A 19525-nucleotide genomic window follows, 5' to 3' on the forward strand; every position below is an offset into this window, starting at 1 on the left:
AAAATTTACAACAGCCCTGTGGCGTCCTTTGAGGTATACTAGTAATGCGACAAAAGAGGCATTTGACATTGACCAGTATCGGCACCCTCGGGATTTGGCAACCTGCATGCATGCATGCGTCGCACACCTACCAGGACGTCTGTAATTCCATTCATTAGCCACTTGTAGGGAGCTATTTCACTAAGTGGATTGTTTTAAGATTTAAAAAGTAAAGAATATTTTGTTATTTTTATGTACGTTTCTTCACAAAGTTATATTTAATTATAAGTTTCTTTAAAAGTATATTCATACAATTGAAGAATTTTTTGTGCTATGTATGTATATTCATCACACATCTTGTTTCACCAAGTAAGTTTTTTTTTATAATTTTAATTTTAGCCCTTATATCGTGGCTAGTGATTAAAAACTTTATTTTAAAAAAGTTTTGGCTCAAGACCGTATAATGAAATTAAATATAAATACGTCAAAAAAAATTTCGACATTTTGATGATAAAATTTATGACGAATGACGATTCTTTCGTAAAATTGAAGCAATTTGGAAATCAAAATAGAATAGAATTTAACATTGGTAGACAATATAAAATAAATATTGAAAATTATAACAAGATAATTACGATTAATAGATATTCGTATTTTACGGACTATAAGACGCTACGGACTATAAGACGCACCTTAATTTTTAAGCAATTTAAAAAAAAAAAATACCTATAAGACGCTATGGACTATAAGATGCACCTGAATTTTGGAGGCAATTTTTCGAAGAAAAAAGTTCGTCTTATAGCCCGTAAAATACGGTATATCTAAATTAATAGATGTTATATGTTTTTTCTCAAAGCAAGAATTGGCATTTAGAGGACATAGGAAATTTATTGAATCTAATAAGAAAGTTTAATATAATTACCTCTTTTATTTATTAAGTACGTTAGATAATCTATTAAAAATACATTTAAAGAAGTATACAGTTTTTACTGGCTTATCGAACAAACGAATACGAACGGGCCCTGACGTGCAATTAATTGATTGCCCCTGTAAGTCAGCTTCTTACAGAAACACAGCTTCCCTATCATCAAATGTCATAGCACGCCACTGGAATGTAATGTTTGAATTAAAATAGGAACAAGAAATTTAAAATAACATAAAAATAAATATATGAATAAAATACATAATAAATAAAAATAAATAATTAATAAAACAGAGAAGTTTCAATAAAAAAAATAATACAATTTAACAATGGTATGTAAATGTTTGAATTAACATGTGAAAGAGAAATTTAAACAATATAAAAACAATAAGTATATAAAATAAAAATTAGTGATGCCACGAATATTCGGCTACTATTCGGTATTTGGCCTATTCAGCTACTTTTTTTAATATTCGGTATTCGGCTGAATGTTGCATACTATTCGGTCGAATACCAAATACTAAATCATGGGAAAAAAACGCACGTATTACTCAAAAATGTATTTATTTTAATCACAAATTATTACATTTAATACTTAAAATTTATCAGTGGTAAGTTGTGATGAATGAAAACAATTTTTTCAGCATTTGTTTGATAGCAAACGATTGCACTTTTCCTCATAAACTATACCCACTTCTGACAATAGCCTTTCACTATATACACTACTGCCAGGAGACGGTAGATAGATCTTAGTGATTTCTGTCAGGATTGGATACTGTTTTGCGTTTGCTGACCACCACTTGTAAAGGTCTGTCGTCCGATCTAGGTGAACAGTTTTCATATAAAAATCAATCTCACTTGCAATAACACTTTTCTTCTCCACATTCTCATCATTTTGCATATTTTCTGTAGCGATTTCCTCAAAATGGTTCCAGAAACTGTCGTGTATTTCAATGGTTTTATCATTTTCATTGATATTTCTTTTCTTATGAAGTGGAGAAGAATCATCATCGGTATTAGTAGACTCATCACAACTAATTTTCAGAGCTACTAAAAGAACTTTTTGTTTTGCTCTTTGCATTTGAACTAATCCCAGGAAACTGGTTTTGAAACGACGGTCAAGAAAAGTGGCAACCAGTTATTTGTCGTTCTCATCAAAGTTAAATCGTGTTTCAAGCTCAAATTGTGTTACTAATAGTCATAAGGACTATTAGTAACACAATTTGATGTAACAATGAACATAATGTGCGCTGTGACACGATCTACTAGCAAATAAAACAAATGCGCCCGTAGCGTTGCTACCACACCCACTGCAATGAGACAGGTCATAACCTGTCACCCGTGAAATGTACACATATTTTGCTGAACATTCGGTGCTTCAGCCGAGAGCGTAGCCGAATATTCAGTATTCGGCAAAATCACTATTCATAGCATCACTAATAAAAATAAACAATTAGTAAAGGAACATAAATAATTAATGTCAAAAAGTGACTGCCAGGTGTTAGAAAGGGTATTGCACCATGATGATTAATGCATGTGGATTTTCTGTATGCTTTATGTTTCTAACTTCTCTAGGTGAGAAAGAGCATGTACAGTAGAGGTAGGCCTGATAATTTTTGCTTTTTCCCTATTTATCTGTATGTCCTGTTGATGTGAATAGTCTGTTGATAGAATTATAGAGATTTTTGTTGACTGTATGTTTACGCTCTTTGATTCTTTGTTGTAGATTATGTCCAGTGGCACCAATGTATACAAGCTTTGTTGTAAAACATTGGTCATCTATTCAGACTGAGTAGATTCCTGATGCAGAGTTGTAATCATATGGAGCCTTATCATTTCTTAAAATTTTGAAAATGCTTGGGTTACCTATTTTTATTTATTATGTGTTTTATTCACATATTTTTTATTTTTATGATATTTTAAATTTCTTGTTCCTATTTTAATTCAAACATCACATTCTATTTTTAAATTGTATTCTTTTATTCAATGTTGCTATTAACTGAAGAAGGTCAGTCAAACTAATCAAAAATGTTCTTAGTTTTAATAAATATGTTGCTAGGATTATAAAGGTGATTTTTATTTGTGTTTTAAATTGTGATATCTGCATTATATATTTTGAAGAATAATAAAATAAATTTAAATGTTTTTATATGAATATAAGAATGATTCATAAAGCACTTTACGACTTTGAAAACAATAGAATTTTTATCAGAAGACTTATAGAATCGATGAGCAATGTTGATTTATAACAAAATACATCAGGTTTGTCTTATTCAGTACCATAATATCAATAGGGCCATCAAGAAGGGAGGAGCTGGGGATTTTTTCATGGGTCTGGAAAAAATTTAGGAGCTTATAATGGTTCCTACCCTTATAAGTTAATGTTATTTTTACTAAAAAAACTAAAATTGTTTAAGGCTGCTTTTTGTTAATAAAGAAACATTTTACATATTTCATTTGTTCAAAAAACATGGCAAAAGGGGCCCATTCTATCCAAACCTTATACAAATTATTTACATCCCTGAGTACCAAATTCCATCACTGTAAGGCATATATTTCAAAATGACTGCTTTCACTTGTATTAAGCAGTCTCATTGTGTTTTAGTTCAAGGAAGCAGAATTTGTGACAACAGTTTAGTAGAATTTTTGCAACCAGAATTTTGTGTACTTGGAAAATTCCTACTTATATAGGGATTCTCCTAATAGACCTACAATTTACTCTTGTCATTGAATTCTTGTTGAGACTGATTATTCTGTTCACCATGTCAAATTTCTATGTTTTCCATGTATTTCTATTTTGTCATGGAACAAAGTGGAATAAGTTTTGTTTGTAGTCCTAGGAAATCAACATGTTGTAACATATTTTGTGAAATTGTCATTTTACAACTAATTATTTGACTAATTGTATAAAAACATTTGTACTTGAAACTATACAAATTTACAATGCTGCATAATAATAAAATTTCTTAACTGGAGTAAATGTAAAAATAAAAATAAAAAGTTCCAGCCTGTTCCAGCAAAAATTTTTAATTTTCTAACGTTTTTGGTTATCTATGCAGCCATCATCAGGCACAAACATATAAAGAAATAGTTTTTAAAATTTAAATTCAACAGTTCCAAATATGGATCAGTAAATAAAACTATACTTGCTTACTGAAGAGACAATATCATAAAATAAAATAAACAACCATTCAAACTTCAGCAAAAATTCTTTAATCTTAAGAACATTTTCAAACGCATTAAGCGTCCATCTTCAGTTACTTCTTTAAATCGAATATGAAATTCGAACAAATATTACGTAAATTAACGGTACGAATTACAATAAATAAAAAATAAAAATAAAGTAAAATAAACAGGATTATCGTAATTTACAAAATTATGCCAATATTTCATAAACAAAAAATAAAAATAAAATAAAAATAAAAATAAAACGAAAAACAAAAAAACCAACATGAGGTTTAAATCAATCACGGATTATCGCAGTATTTTACGATTACTCTCATCTGTCATTAAAGACTTCTAAGGGCTAGAAAGCCCAACAACAAAAAACAAGACCAACACCAGCTCTAGGATTATCGTACTTCTATAATTAGTCCAAATCATCGCATAAAGATTTCCAAGCTGTGGAAATCTTTAAAATACTGTGATAATCTGTGATTGATTTAAATTTCATGTTGGTTTTTTTTTTTTGTTTTATTTTTTATTTTTTTTCGTTTTATTTTATTTTTATTTATTTTTTTTTTTGTTTATGAAATATTGGCATAATTTTGTAAATTACAATAATCCTGTTTATTTTATTTTATTTTTATTTATTTATTTATTGTAATTCGTACCGTTAATTTACGTAATATTTGTTTGAATTTCATATTCGATTTAAAGAAGTAACTGAAGATGGACGCTTAATGCGTTTGAAAACGTTCTTAAGATTAAAGAATTTTTGCTGAAGTTTGAATGGTTGTTTATTTTATTTTATGGATCTGTGGCATACAATTGCAATAACATAAATAAATAATAATAATAATAATAATAAAGTATATAAATATATATATATATAATAATATACCTTAAAAAATATAAACAATAATAATAAACCCTGGATTTGTTGATTATATAACAGTAAATTACTGTATAGTTTTGTCTCCATCACAGTATATAAGAAATTTCCATGCTGTTGATAAGCTCACTGCATCCTTATGTGGTTAATACATATGTTCTTAATAGTACTTTTGTATATGGCTACTTTTTAAGGTACAGTAATACCCTGAGATATGTGACACGTGACTTACATAAATTCACAATTACATAAAGTGTAAATCTCAAAAATTAGAAAAAATTGAGTAGAGTAACATGTAATTTTACAAAGAATTATTTTATTTCAAGCATTCATTCTCTCTCTCTCTCTCTCCCTTTTTTTCTTTCACACTGTACCAATTTATTACTTTATTGCTCTGTTAATCCTTTACTTTTTGGTCTAATTGTAAGCACGTACGCAAGCGTACCAGGAAGTCTTTCTTGTAAACAAGATTCTTCTATAATACTGTACAGTACTCAGTGAAGGTCAAGCAGTGAAACAATACACATATCTATATAAATAAAAATGTAATGTTCGTTTGTTCCTAATAGCTAATCTCCTTTGAAATTTTTACACAATTCAAATACAGGCGTGTTTTTACATAATATAGATGTTGAAATTTTCCCTGGGGGGAAGAGGGACAAGATTAAGGCTTTTATGTCCAACAGATGATGCTAACTCCACTTATACGACGATCTAAGTCTGCTTTTCTGCGAGGCATTATTTGGATGAACTAAAGCAGATCATCTTCTATCTATATATATAAAACTACTTGTCCTGACTGACTGACTGACTGACTGATTGACTGACTGGCTGATTCATCATCACCCAGAGCAAACCACTGAACCTAAAGAGGTGAAATTTGGTACACAGTTAGGGTACATCAGGGAAACGCACACTAAGAAGGGATTTTTCAAAATTCCCCTATGGGAGGGAGAGAGAGAGAGCATTAAGTCTTAACCGGAAGAATGGCTTTTACTCTACTGTTTTAGATGTGATTTTTTGTTTCTGATGATGATAACTTAATTTCCAAATGTACAATATTTACGTATTAAAATTTTTTACAAATGTTCGAACCATTTAAATTCGAATTTGTTATCATATATTTGTTTGACTATAGTGTGGCCATCTAACCCTTTTGCCCTGGGTAGGATTATTTTTTCCATGAAAATAAGTAGAACAAAAGACGTTGTGGGGCCCCGGGACCAAACGGACAGAGAAAGAGTCGCTTTTGGTGAAAACCTTGAAGAAGCAGGGAGGGGAAAAGAGTGCTCCAGACCTTGAGAAAGATGATCCGAGACTGAGAGGTGCCAAAGAAGTTAGAAAGAAAAAATAGACTATGGACAGAAAACCTTGAGGACAAATGACGAAGTCAGGAATAGATGAAAGGTCTACGATAAGAAGAGGGTCACAAATAAAGGAGAGTTTCAAAGTGGTGTCCTTTCCAAGAGCACGTCGCTATGAAAAACCCCGGGTATTTCTATTCCTTTTGCTTTTTTTTCCATTTTCCTTAATTCTAAGAAAGTTATTAGTGTAAGCTGATACGACCCACGTTTGATTGTCACACGTGTGAGAATTTTATATATTTAGTTTGTTATAAATTAAATAATTACTAAGGTGTCTGAAATAACATCGGCCATGATTTTACTTTGTTAATTTTTAAAAAAATATTATTGTGATAGTAGCGAAAACACCAGAGGACGTCTTACCATTTTTGCATGTTTGTTGCGGAGGCAGTTGCCTAAAAGGGAAGGTCATCTCCGTAATTTTTGTAATTTCCGATGGACTACTGATGGTGTGCAATGACAAAGGTTTTATCTTTGTGAATGCTCCGTATTTTTACATTTTATTATTTATTTAAATTTAGGGAGTTTCAGATAACGCCATTTATGTTTCGAAAAAAAATTAAACTCAGATTTATCATATCTCAGAATCCCATAATATTTGAAACTTGAATTTAGGTGCATTAGCAGTCCATAGTTTGAAACAAACAAAAATCAGTAATTTTACCAAATTAGTAACAACTAATAATTGAGAATTTTAGTGAAGTACTGAGGGAGGGTTATTTCTATCAAATTGCAAAATCCAAGCGGGCAAAGCTGTGGGTAACAGCTAGTCTATCTATATAAATAAAAATGTAATGTTTATTTGTTCCTACTGATTCCTTTGAAATTTTGATACAATGTTGCATTCGAATATGCATGTGTTTTTATATAATATACATGTCGAAATTCCCCCCACCGGAGGGGAGAGGGACAGAATTAAGGCTTACCATGAAGAACACGGCTTCTATTTATACTATTTTACATGCGGTTTTGTGCATTTTTGATTGTGTTTTAATAGGGTATGTCAAGAGAATGTACACTAAGAAGGGATTTTTCGAAATCTCCCGCGGGGAAAGTGTTATACATTTGTAATAGATACATTTTGAGCTACAGCAATGTGTGGCTAGGTCCAGTAGTATAATAATAAATACAGTATTAGGTTATTAATTATATAGTTACACTTAAGCAATTTACAAATTTGACTTAAGCCGTGACTCCACTAGTGTAAAAATGGCCGTAAAATCCCTTACCGTAAAAGCTTTTAATCACGTGACCATGATATTTTATGTTTGAGCAGGTCATAAAACCAACATAAAAGCAAGTTGAGCAGTGTTCAATTTTTGAAGTGGTATTCACTTCAAAAATTGAACACTGCAAAAATTGAATACGGTCATAAAACAGTACCATCCACCAATCGGAAGTCAGTGAAATCTAGGTCATTGTGACACGGTGCGAAAATGGCAGAAAATGAGCTTTTGTGTATGTTCGCTCATGGCTACTAGGAAAAGAACTAGAATAGATCCAGAAAGATTTATCAAAAACATCCGAAAGTATTCGTGTATCTACGACATGAGGTATCCCGATTATAATAATGAATGCCTAAAACACGAGATATGGACGTCCAAAGGAAAATCCTTCATTTAGAGGAGTATATAATAAAAAAGCTAAGCTTATAAGTGCTGTATATTATCTTAATAATACAATAATAAAAGTTAATATATGAAAGTAAAGATATTATTTTTACTACATTTGTAATTATAGTACAGAAAAAACTTGTAGAATAGTGTGACCAGGGGGTCGGCACCTCTTTGATGCCACGTCAGGACTGACACCACCGTGTCTTAGCTGACACGGAAGCCGTGGCGGTTCAACGATTGGATGCGCGAGTGGTTGCGTTTCGGGGCAATCGGATTCAGGATGGAGGGTAGGACAATGCCCCGGAAACAACAGAGGCCTCGTTAACTAAAACACAACGTTTATTTACAAGAAGCATGACTTACATACAGAACCAGAGGGAAATAGGCCTAACGTCGCAATTTCAAGAGAGAGAGAGTTTACAAAAAATTCGCGTGGCGATAAATACCTTGTTGAAGCGTTAATCAATCAATCCGTAGGTGCGTAGAGCGGCAAAACTTGCAGTGCCGATGATAGTTCCGTAGAAGGCCGGAGATTAATCCAAAAAAAGCATACGGCGTACAGCAGCGTAATCCAAGCACATACACAAAGGAAAAAACCCGCACTAGGAAATTTAGTCACTTGACGAGAGTCGATCAGGGTGGCAACTGACGAATTTTTTGAGGTATTGTTTGTCTTTCGATGCAACTTAGGTCGAAGGTGATGAGAAAGCGTCACTTAAGCGCCTGAGAACTAAACGGATGGTTCTTTCTCATGTGTAAAAGTTGACAGTTAGTCGCTAGGTAGTTGACAAAAAGGCGACAAATCCTGACGTCGTGGCATAACACAGAAAATACAACGTAGGTCCAAAATTCAGATACTCACAATATAATCATTGTCTTTATATCGATATATCATGTATACAACTGTAATAGTATCGTCACCATAAAAAGCTTTGCTAGCTGGACCTCCACTGCAATCCGGGCACAAACACAAATAGGTCACGTGATTAAAAGCTTTTACGGTGAGGGGTTTTACAGTTGTTTTTACGCTAGTGGAGTCGCGGCCTTACATAAAATTTGAGTTACATAAAGGTCTACGGTCCACAGTACTTACATAACTCGGGGTATTACTATATATTATTATGTATTATATATTTTTGTATACTTTATTATTATTATTATTATTATTTATTTATGTTATTGCAATTGTATGTCACTGATCCATATTTGGAACACTGTTGAATTTAAATTTTAAAAACTATTTCTTTATATGTTTGTTCTTGATGATGGCTACATAGATAGCCAAAAACATTAGAAAATTTAAAATTTTTGCTAGAAGGCTGGAACTTTTTAATGCTGCAGAAATTACTGATGCAGATAAGATGGTATGTCAGAAACTTTGTGCAAAAATATTGCATCAAATTAAGGAAGATAAGACATTCCTGGACATCATTATCTTTATTTGTTATTTCATTTAAGTGGTAAAGTGAACACCTACATCTGCAGGATTTGTAGGCTTCAAAACTTCACAAGAAACTGTGGAACATGTTTATGATAGTCCAAAAGTGAATGTCCAAAAGTGAAATTCACTCTTAGCATAGAATATATAAAGTAGGTGCCTTATTTTTCCAGAAGGGAACCATTGATTGTATTGTGTATCTGAATATGCTGAAAAATTTTCTTATACCACATTTAAATGAAAATAACAGACATGTTCTACCATTAGATCTTTAAAACAGAGGTTAAGGGAACATCAATATGACTTTGACAAGGAAAAACTCTCCACTGCCCTTGCCACATGCATCTCTGATGAAGACACAGAGGCTTTTTTCCATCAAGCAACACTGATACACACAACCTGTGAGGATGAAGATATCCAGGATATTGTTCTATAATTTCTGTAATTTCTAAAGCAAAGATAATGAATATTATTTGACACGACCTTATTAAATGGAAATACAGATGCATACCTTAAAATTCAATGTAGGCATCCATCAGCTTTGTGGGATTGTGATGTGGATGTATGATCACTTCTCTGTGCATCTGCAACCAAACCTGTGGTCATTTTAGCTTTGAATGACAATTCTTGATTATTTCCAGATGATGTCCTTTCACCATATACTACCATCTCTGCCTCATATAACAACTCTAAGTAATTTAACCCTGCTCTGCCAAATGGCACTATAGAATACAAAGAGACTGTAACTTAATCATAGGCAGTTGGCTACCCAGTAATCACTGAGGTGTTTGAACAATTGAAATCAGACCGAGTTATATGCTCAGGCTGTGACGATACAACACAGTGGGGACTTGCCTTACTCACTCTCAAATCTGACCCTCTAACGTTGACATTTTTTGCACAGCTTTAAGCTGTTTTACACATACTCAATCAAGAATCTATCATTTCTGGAAAGCAACCACTGATTTCCACACATTACAGCACAGCAATTTGTGCCATGCCTGAACAGACAAGACATTGGCCATCTTATTTGACACTGTGCATGCAGCCTCTCTTGGTCATTGCCATATCATCAATGTGGGAATTATAAAATTCCATTAATCGATGTACGTACATGCATATACAAATTTTATTATGATTGCATTATTATAATTACAAAAATTATAACAATTTCTCAATGCCTAGTTATTTTCCATTTAACCTGTAGAATTAAATATGAATGAAATAGATGAAATTAGTGCTATTTTACACATTATTAATGAAACTGATAAAATATCAAACAATTGTCATAAAATATTATATATTATCACAATGAAACAATAGTAAATAATCTCATTACTTGCTGTATTGCTATATTAATACATCATAATTAGTTAAATTCACATTTATTAACATACTCCATTTACCTGGACTTCTAATAACTGCTATTTAACCATGATTTGATAGAATGAAAAATTAGAAAATGACAATATAAAACAAAATATGTAAATAATTGCCTTTTAAGATGACTCTACTTCTGATAATTTTGATGGACAAAGTTACTAATTATGACATTTATTAACATTAATTAAGTAATAAAATGTACTTTCATTACAGTACTTGGTAAACTTTATATCACATACAAATTTATAAATTTTCATTTTCTTTGAGAGTCTGTATTGATTATGTAAATGAAATTATCCCAATGATTGCTGCAAAATTAGCCAAAAACATTTGAAAAATAAAGAATGATATTGGACAGTTTTTATACAAATCTTGTAAACCAATTTTAGAATTGTAGTAAATGAAATTATTTAAATCATCACTCTTCAACATCTATAAATGTAAAACCAAATTTTTATAATTAATTATATGAAAGCCACAAATCATTATAATCAAATATAATATTTATGAATGATAAGAATAATTATGAGAATTAAAAATTTATGTATTTTAAAAATTAAATATTTTTGACTAATTATATTAACATATACATAATATCAACTAATTATATTTGACTAATACAACCATTTATGATTTGAAACCACATAGTAACAATATTAATGAACTATGAAACTTTTTTGTTGGTTATCAGCTTATGTAATATTTATATATAGTTGTAATTGTGAGAAAATGTTTACATAATATTATTACTGTTGATATATGTGTGTATGTTTAGACTGAGTTCAGAATTTTTGCAGAATGGTAGCCACACAGTTATTATGTGGTGTGTTGTTTTTTTCTGCAGACACACTATGGATAGAAGATAAAAGAATTTGTTTTGAGTTGGCCAGTCACCATAGATACTTGTTTGCAAATTCAGACAAATCAAAATTTTTAACTACTTCAGAATTTCACTTTCAAGCTTTGGTGAATTATATCATACTCTGAAAAATATCATGCAGAAAGAAGATACTAACATGAGATTGACTGGGCAGATGATATATCAGTACTGCTCTCTCTACACAACTGCCACTTCTGCTTATGTGAATTATTCATAATGCAATAGCTCATAGACAATCTGTGACTGCACAACATCCATTCTGCTATGGATGCTGTGCAGCTGCATCTGGCAACCAACAATGTTCTATGGCTGCAGACTTTCTCTTGAGTGTGAATTATCACATAAAATTAGTATGCCATAGCAGTTGGTGCAGCCGTTGTATAGTAACTGTGTAGCCACTATTCTGCAGACATTCGACTTATCTGAATAGGTCTTAATTTCTAAAAAAATATTTACTTTTAATTACTTATGATTTTTTAGGGAAGAATTAGATATTGACATGAAAGACATCTACTATAAAGTATGCTGTGTATTATTTCCTTTTCCATTTCTTGGTTTTAAAAGGCATTTGGTACGTGACAGTCCAGACTTTTGGGGTCCATTACTTGTGGTATTATTATTTTCCTTGGTATCACTTTATGGTCAGTTTAATGTAAGTATTATGTAAAATAGTGAGTTAAATTACAATTAATTTTGTTATGTGTAAGGATTTGTACTCATATTTTATGCTAAAATATGAAATATAAGTGGTGATATTAATTAAATTTATTTAAGTATTTAAACATTGTATAAATTGAATTCTCAGTTCGTACAATATTTAAATAAATTTTCTCTGCTAATATTAAATATAATTTTTTCAATCAATTATTTGTTACTAAAATATTATCTTTCATCATATATAGAATAAATGACAATTTGAAAGAAATTTTTTGCCATTTTCTTTTTAAAACTTTATTACAAAGTATAGAATCAGAAATTATCTATTTTTAGATATAGAAAAATATATACAGTAGAACCCATTTAAGAAGTTTCTGCATGAAAGGTTTCCCTGCATAAGAAGTCCAAATTTTCCAGTCCCAGCATTTACACTATAAGATGTGTGTTAAAATTTCTGGCATAACAAGTTTTTCCGTGTAAGAAATTCCAAAATATTGGTCCCATTAACGATATTCTACCCACAATATCCAAGTTTCTGTTGGAGACAAATTGTAATCTTTTTCCTCACCATAACTTTATCTGGAGTTACTTTATAAAAACAGTAAAGTTTTAATAAAATAACTCTAGATATTCACCATATTGTATATCAAACACATGCACACCTGGGGTGGTCACTAATTTTGCTGGGGTCTTATTGTTTTGACTATACTCACCTATCTAGGTGCTGTCCATTAACTGTTGACATTAAGCACTTGCTATAGTCAGTGCATTTTGCTATTTTACTATGTTACACTATGCTATGTTATATTACTTGATATTGAAATAAAAGTGAATATACTGTGGCCGCCAGCGCCAGTGATCCCGAACACTGCCTGGCAACACTTGCCAACGAGATGTTGGCTGGCAACTTGTAAGAAAAAGAGGCGCGAAAGTTCGCGGGTTTTTGCCTGGATGTTGGCCGAGGATGTCGGTGACAGTTCTCACCTTTTTAATAAAGTTTTTTTGTTACTGTTCGTGTTTGTCTGCTTAGTTCTAAAGATCAGTAGGATCGAATGACAAAGTGGTGACCCGAACGTGATGCGATTAACGAACTACCTGGACTTTCGACTGAATTGGATAGTGAACAACTCTGTGTCTTTGAAGGAACATTTTTAACAGGACATGCAGGTATGATCAGTTTCTGAATCGTAAATTCAATAAGACGACTAAGAGTGCGTGACTCGGGCTAAGCCTAATCAAAGACTATCCCGCTTTCCTTGTACCCGCATAGTTAGGCGCCCGAAATGGCGGAACAGAACGAGTTGGAAATCGGACGTGTACAGGCAAAAATGCCTATCTTCACTAAAACCAACATCAAATTATTTTTTGTGCAGCTAGACGCAGCTTTTGCCATTAATCGGATTACAAGTGAGAACACTAAGTACAACTATTTAATCAATTCCCTGGACGCGGAGATTCTATCTAACGTCAGTGACTTAGTATTTGACCGTCCAGCCGAGGCTCCGTTTACTAAACTCAAAGATCGACTCCTCGAAATTTTTCAGAACTCCGCTGCTAAAGAGGCTAAAATTCTGCTTGAAGATCTGGCGTTAGGGGATCAGAAACCCAGCGTTTTACTCCGTAAAATGAGGGAGCTTTCAGCGGGCAAGATTACCGAAGAATTTCTTAGAAACTTGTGGCTCCAACGTCTCCCCAAAAATATTCAGACAGTTCTGGCTGTTAGCGGTGATGAACTAGACAAGCTAGCCATCCTTGCTGACAAGGTTGCTGAACTTACAGAACCAACCCAACTGGCCAGCATCAACTTAGAAGCCGGAAATCCCGTAATCAAAAATCTCGAAATGCAGATTTTAGAACTCACAACGAAGGTTGCAGAACTTAATGTATCGCGTACTGCTCGTCCCCGTTATCGTAGTAGAGAGAGAAACCGACATGATCCGAATTCGAGGTATCGCATTAGTTCACGCCCTCGAGGAAGAAGCCTCAATCGTCAGGGATATTGTTACTACCATGATAAGTTTGGATCAGCTGCTAGGAAATGTCGTTCGCCGTGTTCCTTCGACCGAACTGCTGATCAGGGAAACGAGCGCAGCCAGCCGCAGTAACGGCCTGTGGGTCCAGCCTGGCTCCTAAATATAGCCGTCTGTTTGTGTATGACAACAAAACTGGCCTAAATTTCTTAATTGATTCTGGAGCAGATTTATCGATCATTCCCAATCGCACTAAGAATCAGCCTACAAAGGTTGAATTGTATGCTGCCAACGACTCTAAAATCTTGACGTATGGAACAAAGGTGCTAGAACTTGACCTCAACTTAAGACGTTCTTTCAGATGGGAATTTACCATAGCTGATGTGCAGAAGCCTATAATCGGTGCAGACTTTTTGGCCAACTTTGGACTCATTCTCGACATCAGAAACAGATTACTGGTTGACCCCCTGACTTCCCTTACTACACGAGGAAGATATTATACAGGACCACCTACTTCGGTCAAAACTATAATCAGCAATTCCCCAATGCAGGATATCCTCAAGGACTTTCCACATCTCACTCGTCCTCGACCGTTTTCAGATAAAGTCAGGCACAACACAGTGCATTATATCGAGACACACGGTCCACCCGTATTTGCCAAACCCCGTAGATTGCATCCGGCTCAGCTGCAAGTAGCAAAGCAAGAATTCCAGCACATGATGGAGTTAGGTATATGCAGACCATCAAAGTCCAACTGGGCTTCTCCCCTCCATATGGTGCCGAAGGGTCTGTAACGATTGGAGACCTACTGGAGACTATCGTGCCCTGAATAGGATAACTGTTCCCGATCACTATCCAGTGCCACACATCCACGATTTTGGTCAAAGTCTACACGGAGCCCGAATATTTTCCAAGATCGATTTGGTTAGAGCCTTCCATCATATACCAGTTAACCCAGATGATGTGCCAAAGACAGCCATTACAACGCCATTTGGGCTATTTGAATTCGTTTTCCTCCCTTTTGGTCTCTGCAACGCAGCCCAATCATTCCAACGATTCATGCACGAAGTTCTGAAAGGCTTAAACTTTTGTTTTTCATACCTAGATGACATCCTCATTGCTAGCACTTCGTGGGAGGAACATAAGATGCACATGCGGCAAGTGTTTCAACGCCTTGACAAGTACGGTCTGCAAATCAATGCATCCAAGTGTACTTTTGCTGCCCCACATGTATCATTCTTAGGATACATGGTGTCTCCCCACGGCGTTATGCCACTTCCAGAACGTGTATCTGCCATAACTCAACAGAAGCGACCACAGACCCTCAAACAACTGAGAAGGTTCTTAGGCATCTTGAACTTCTATCGTAGGTTCCTACCCCATGCGGCCCATCACCAAGCTCCTTTACACGACCTACTTAAAGGAGCAAAGAAAAACGACCAGCGCGAGATTAAATGGACTGACAATTCGATTCAGGCATTTGAGTCATGTAAGTCACAATTAGCAGATGCCACCTTACTACATCATCCTTCACCAAGTGCTACCCTTGCACTTCACGTCGATGCATCCGATTCTGCTGTGGGCGCTGCCCTTCATCAAGTTACAGCACAAGGTCTCCAGCCACTGGCGTTCTTTTCCCGCAAACTGAGTAACTCTCAGCGTCAGTATTCTGCATACGACCGAGAACTTCTGGCTGTGTATTTGGCTGTGAAACATTTCCGGTTTATGCTGGAAGCACGACAGTTCACCATTTACACAGACCATAAACCATTAACGTTTGCCTTCCAGCAACGACACGATAAGTGTACACCCCGTCAGTTGAGACATCTTGATTTTATAGGACAATTCTCAACAGACATCAGACACATAAAGGGGATCGATAACGTTCCAGCTGATGCTCTTTCCCGTATTGAATCAATTAGTAGCCCATCTATAGATTATAGCAAAATTGCAAAAGACCAACAGCAAGATCCTGAGCTCCAGTCTCTCCTGACTTCAAGTGACTCATCACTTGTACTTAAGAAGTTTAAACTTCCTGATAGTGATGTCGAAATTTACTGTGATGTATCGACAGGTCGCATTCGTCCATACATTCCGCCTAGTTATCGTCGCACTGCTTTCAACACTGTCCATAACCTGTCCCATCCAGGTGTAAGGAGCTCAACAAGATTGGTAAAAGCAAAATTTGTTTGGCCATCCATCAGTAAAGACTGCCAGACATGGTCTCGCACCTGCATTTCTTGTCAACGGTCGAAGATCCAGAGACATGTCGCTAGCCCTTTGGGAACCTTTCCTATTCCAGACGCTAGATTTTTAAATATTCATATTGACATTGTTGGTCCATTGCCACCTTCCAACGGCTCAACATATTGCCTCACAATCATCGATAGATTTTCTCGTTGGCCTGAAGCAATCCCGTTGCCAGATATAGCAGCTGAAACAGTAGCTTCAGCCCTGTACTCAGGCTGGATATCTCGCTTTGGAGTGCCTGCCCAAATAACATCTGATCAAGGACGGCAATTCGAATCTGGCTTATTTAAATCCCTCACTCAACTTCTTGGTACCCAAAGAGTTAGGACAACAGCATACCATCCAATTGCAAATGGCATTGTTGAACGCTTTCATCGTTCACTTAAAACTGCCATCAAGTGTCACTCTACTGAAAGATGGACGGAAGTGCTACCTACAGTCTTGTTAGGATTGCGAACTGCGCTCCGTGAAGACACCAATACTACCGCGGCTGAGATGCTCTATGGCACCAGCCTCCGACTGCCTGGAGAGTTTTTCGTCCCAGGTTCTCAGGACGTCAATCCATGTTCTTTCGTCGAAAAACTCAGGACGATGATGGCAAACTTAAAACCAGTGCCTGTGGTGCACCACTCCTACCGCAACCCATTTATCCACAAAGAACTGCAGTCATGTTCCCACGTATTTCTTCGCAATGATGCTGTACGGAAGCCCTTGCAGCCTCCATACGATGGACCCTACGAAGTCGTGTCACGTGGTAGCAAGACATTCACTCTATGCATAAAGGGAAAAGAAACTGTAGTTTCTATTGATCGACTGAAACCGGCTTTTATTCTCGCAGCGAGTGAGTCGGACCAGTTACCCCCAACGTCTCCAATGCCAAGACCAGCGCCAACTAAACGTACCACAGACAATCCAGCCCCAACGCGACAAACTACCACACGCTCTGGCCGACATGTATCCTTTCCCGCTCGTTTCGTGTCGCAGACACTGGTGGGGGAGTAGCTGTGGCCGCCAGCGCCAGAGATCCCGAACACTGCCTGGCAACACTTGCCAACGAGATGTTGGCTGGCAACTGTAGAAAAAGAGGCGCGAAAGTTCGCGGGTTTTTGCCTGGATGTTGGCCGAGGATGTCGGTGACAGTTCTCACCTTTTTAATAAAGTTTTTTTGTTACTGTTCGTGTTTGTCTGCTTAGTTCTAAAGATCAGTAGGATCGAATGACAAAATACAAATAAAAAATTATTTTTTACAATTCCTGCATAAGAAGTTTATCTTACAGTGGTCCCTTCAAAAACTTCTTAACAGGGTTCTGTTGTGTTTCAATTTTTATCTTAAAGGATTTTGAAAATTAAATTTTTTTTCTGTTGAATTATTTTAGATCTGCTTTGAAATTCATATAAATAATATTTTAAATGACAAACAAATACAGGTATCCCTTGTATAACATGGTAATTATGTTTTGAAAAAGTGCCACGTTATGTAAATTTGTGCTATATGAAACAAAAGACTAATGCAAAACATAGAGTTATGTTCCAGGAGTTAGCAAAAGTATACTATTCTTTTTGTTACTAAGAGAAATATGTTTATTAAAGCAATCATTACTTTATTTCCAATCAACAATCACAATTGAAAGTACTGTTAATATTAATTTTAGTTAATGAGGGTGTTTTCTTTTTACAAAGTATTATATCATCAGAGCTTTTTTGTTGATCTTGATCAGAAGTATCAGCAACATTTTCATATTTTTATTTTTATCATAAAAAAAATTTTATGGATGACAAAACAAAAACATGTTACTAATCAAAAATTTGTTTCAGTGGTTTGCATTTGTTCAGTCAAGTACTGAGCGATATTTTTTTTTTCTAGAATTTGTGCTCAAATACCAAATTGTTCCAGTTTCAAACAGTTTGAGTATTGAGATACTGCTGTATTTCATTTGTCTTTTTTACAAATGATTACTTACCTGCAGTTAAAAAATGTTTAATGACAGTTTCCTAAAAATGTTTAAATAAGCCTAACTAAATACAAAGATTAATCTATGAAAACAGAACACAGTGACAGTCTTAAGGGCTAAAGTCTGAAAGCAATGACAATGATACCTGGTTGATAGGAAAGCTATGACAGGAAGGAAAAAATTCTATTATCAGTTTTCATTAAAGTAAATCTGATGAAAGACACAAAGCAGATTGAAAACTTCAATATTCTAAAATCCATCAATGGGCAAATTTGAGACAACACACATGCTTGTTTGAATAAAAAAAAAATTGAATAACGGAGTTTATACTTAAAAATTGTGAAATTTTGTGTGGAGGATTTCCCAACCTGTGTTAGAGGGAAACTGGAAGTCGTGTTGTACGAGGATTATCTCCAATTTTTAAAACTGTGTTAGAGAGAAACTGTACTGTAGAAATACCATGTTGTATGAGGGATACCTGTATAAGTTATTATGTATATATAAAAATGAGTTAGTAACATATTCACTTCTTCAAATTGGTTGTATGTAAAGAAAAACACAAATATATCAAAAACCAGTAAAAGGAATAAAATTATTTAATGATACAAATGTTTTTGTCTATTTCTAACGAACATCTGGTATATTAGTGAATAATTTTATTCATTTTATTGGTTTTTGGTATATTTGTGTGTTTTTTTCATGAGTTAGTGACACAGAGTTGATGTGAACACTGATTACAGTACCATATATTATTCACTTTTTTTAAAAATTAACTTTATATGTAATTGTATATTCTTGCTGAAAAATCTATTTTCCTTCTACCTTTATACCATATAAAGTGATAAAATGATTTCTTTTGAAGCATGAATCAAATGATTCTATTAGCTAACAGAAAATGGACAATTTGAATATCAATCAACATTGGAAGTAAATGTTTTAAACTCACCAAACCACCCATTGGCATCCCTAACAGTTTTCTAATTTCACAAGTGAATTTAAAATTATACTTACAAATTATATAATAAAATTATATTAAAACATTAAACTCAGAAAAATTAAA

The 19525-nt window shown here is 34.3% G+C and overlaps 1 protein-coding gene across 1 annotated transcript in view; it reads left to right on the forward strand.

The window, feature by feature from the left end:
* The window catches only part of LOC136969640 (protein YIPF4-like), a 58447-nt gene that overhangs the window by 16453 nt on the left and 22469 nt on the right, over positions 1-19525 (forward strand). Inside the window, exon 3 of the mRNA XM_067263908.1 lies at positions 12117-12288. Coding sequence (XP_067120009.1) covers positions 12117-12288 — 172 coding nt within the window. The remainder of the gene's footprint in view (positions 1-12116; positions 12289-19525) is intronic.

Source organism: Centruroides vittatus, unplaced genomic scaffold, assembly GCF_030686945.1.
Source record: "Centruroides vittatus isolate TY-2023 unplaced genomic scaffold, ASM3068694v2 contig_18, whole genome shotgun sequence".
NCBI classification, from domain to species: Eukaryota; Metazoa; Arthropoda; class Arachnida; order Scorpiones; family Buthidae; genus Centruroides; species Centruroides vittatus.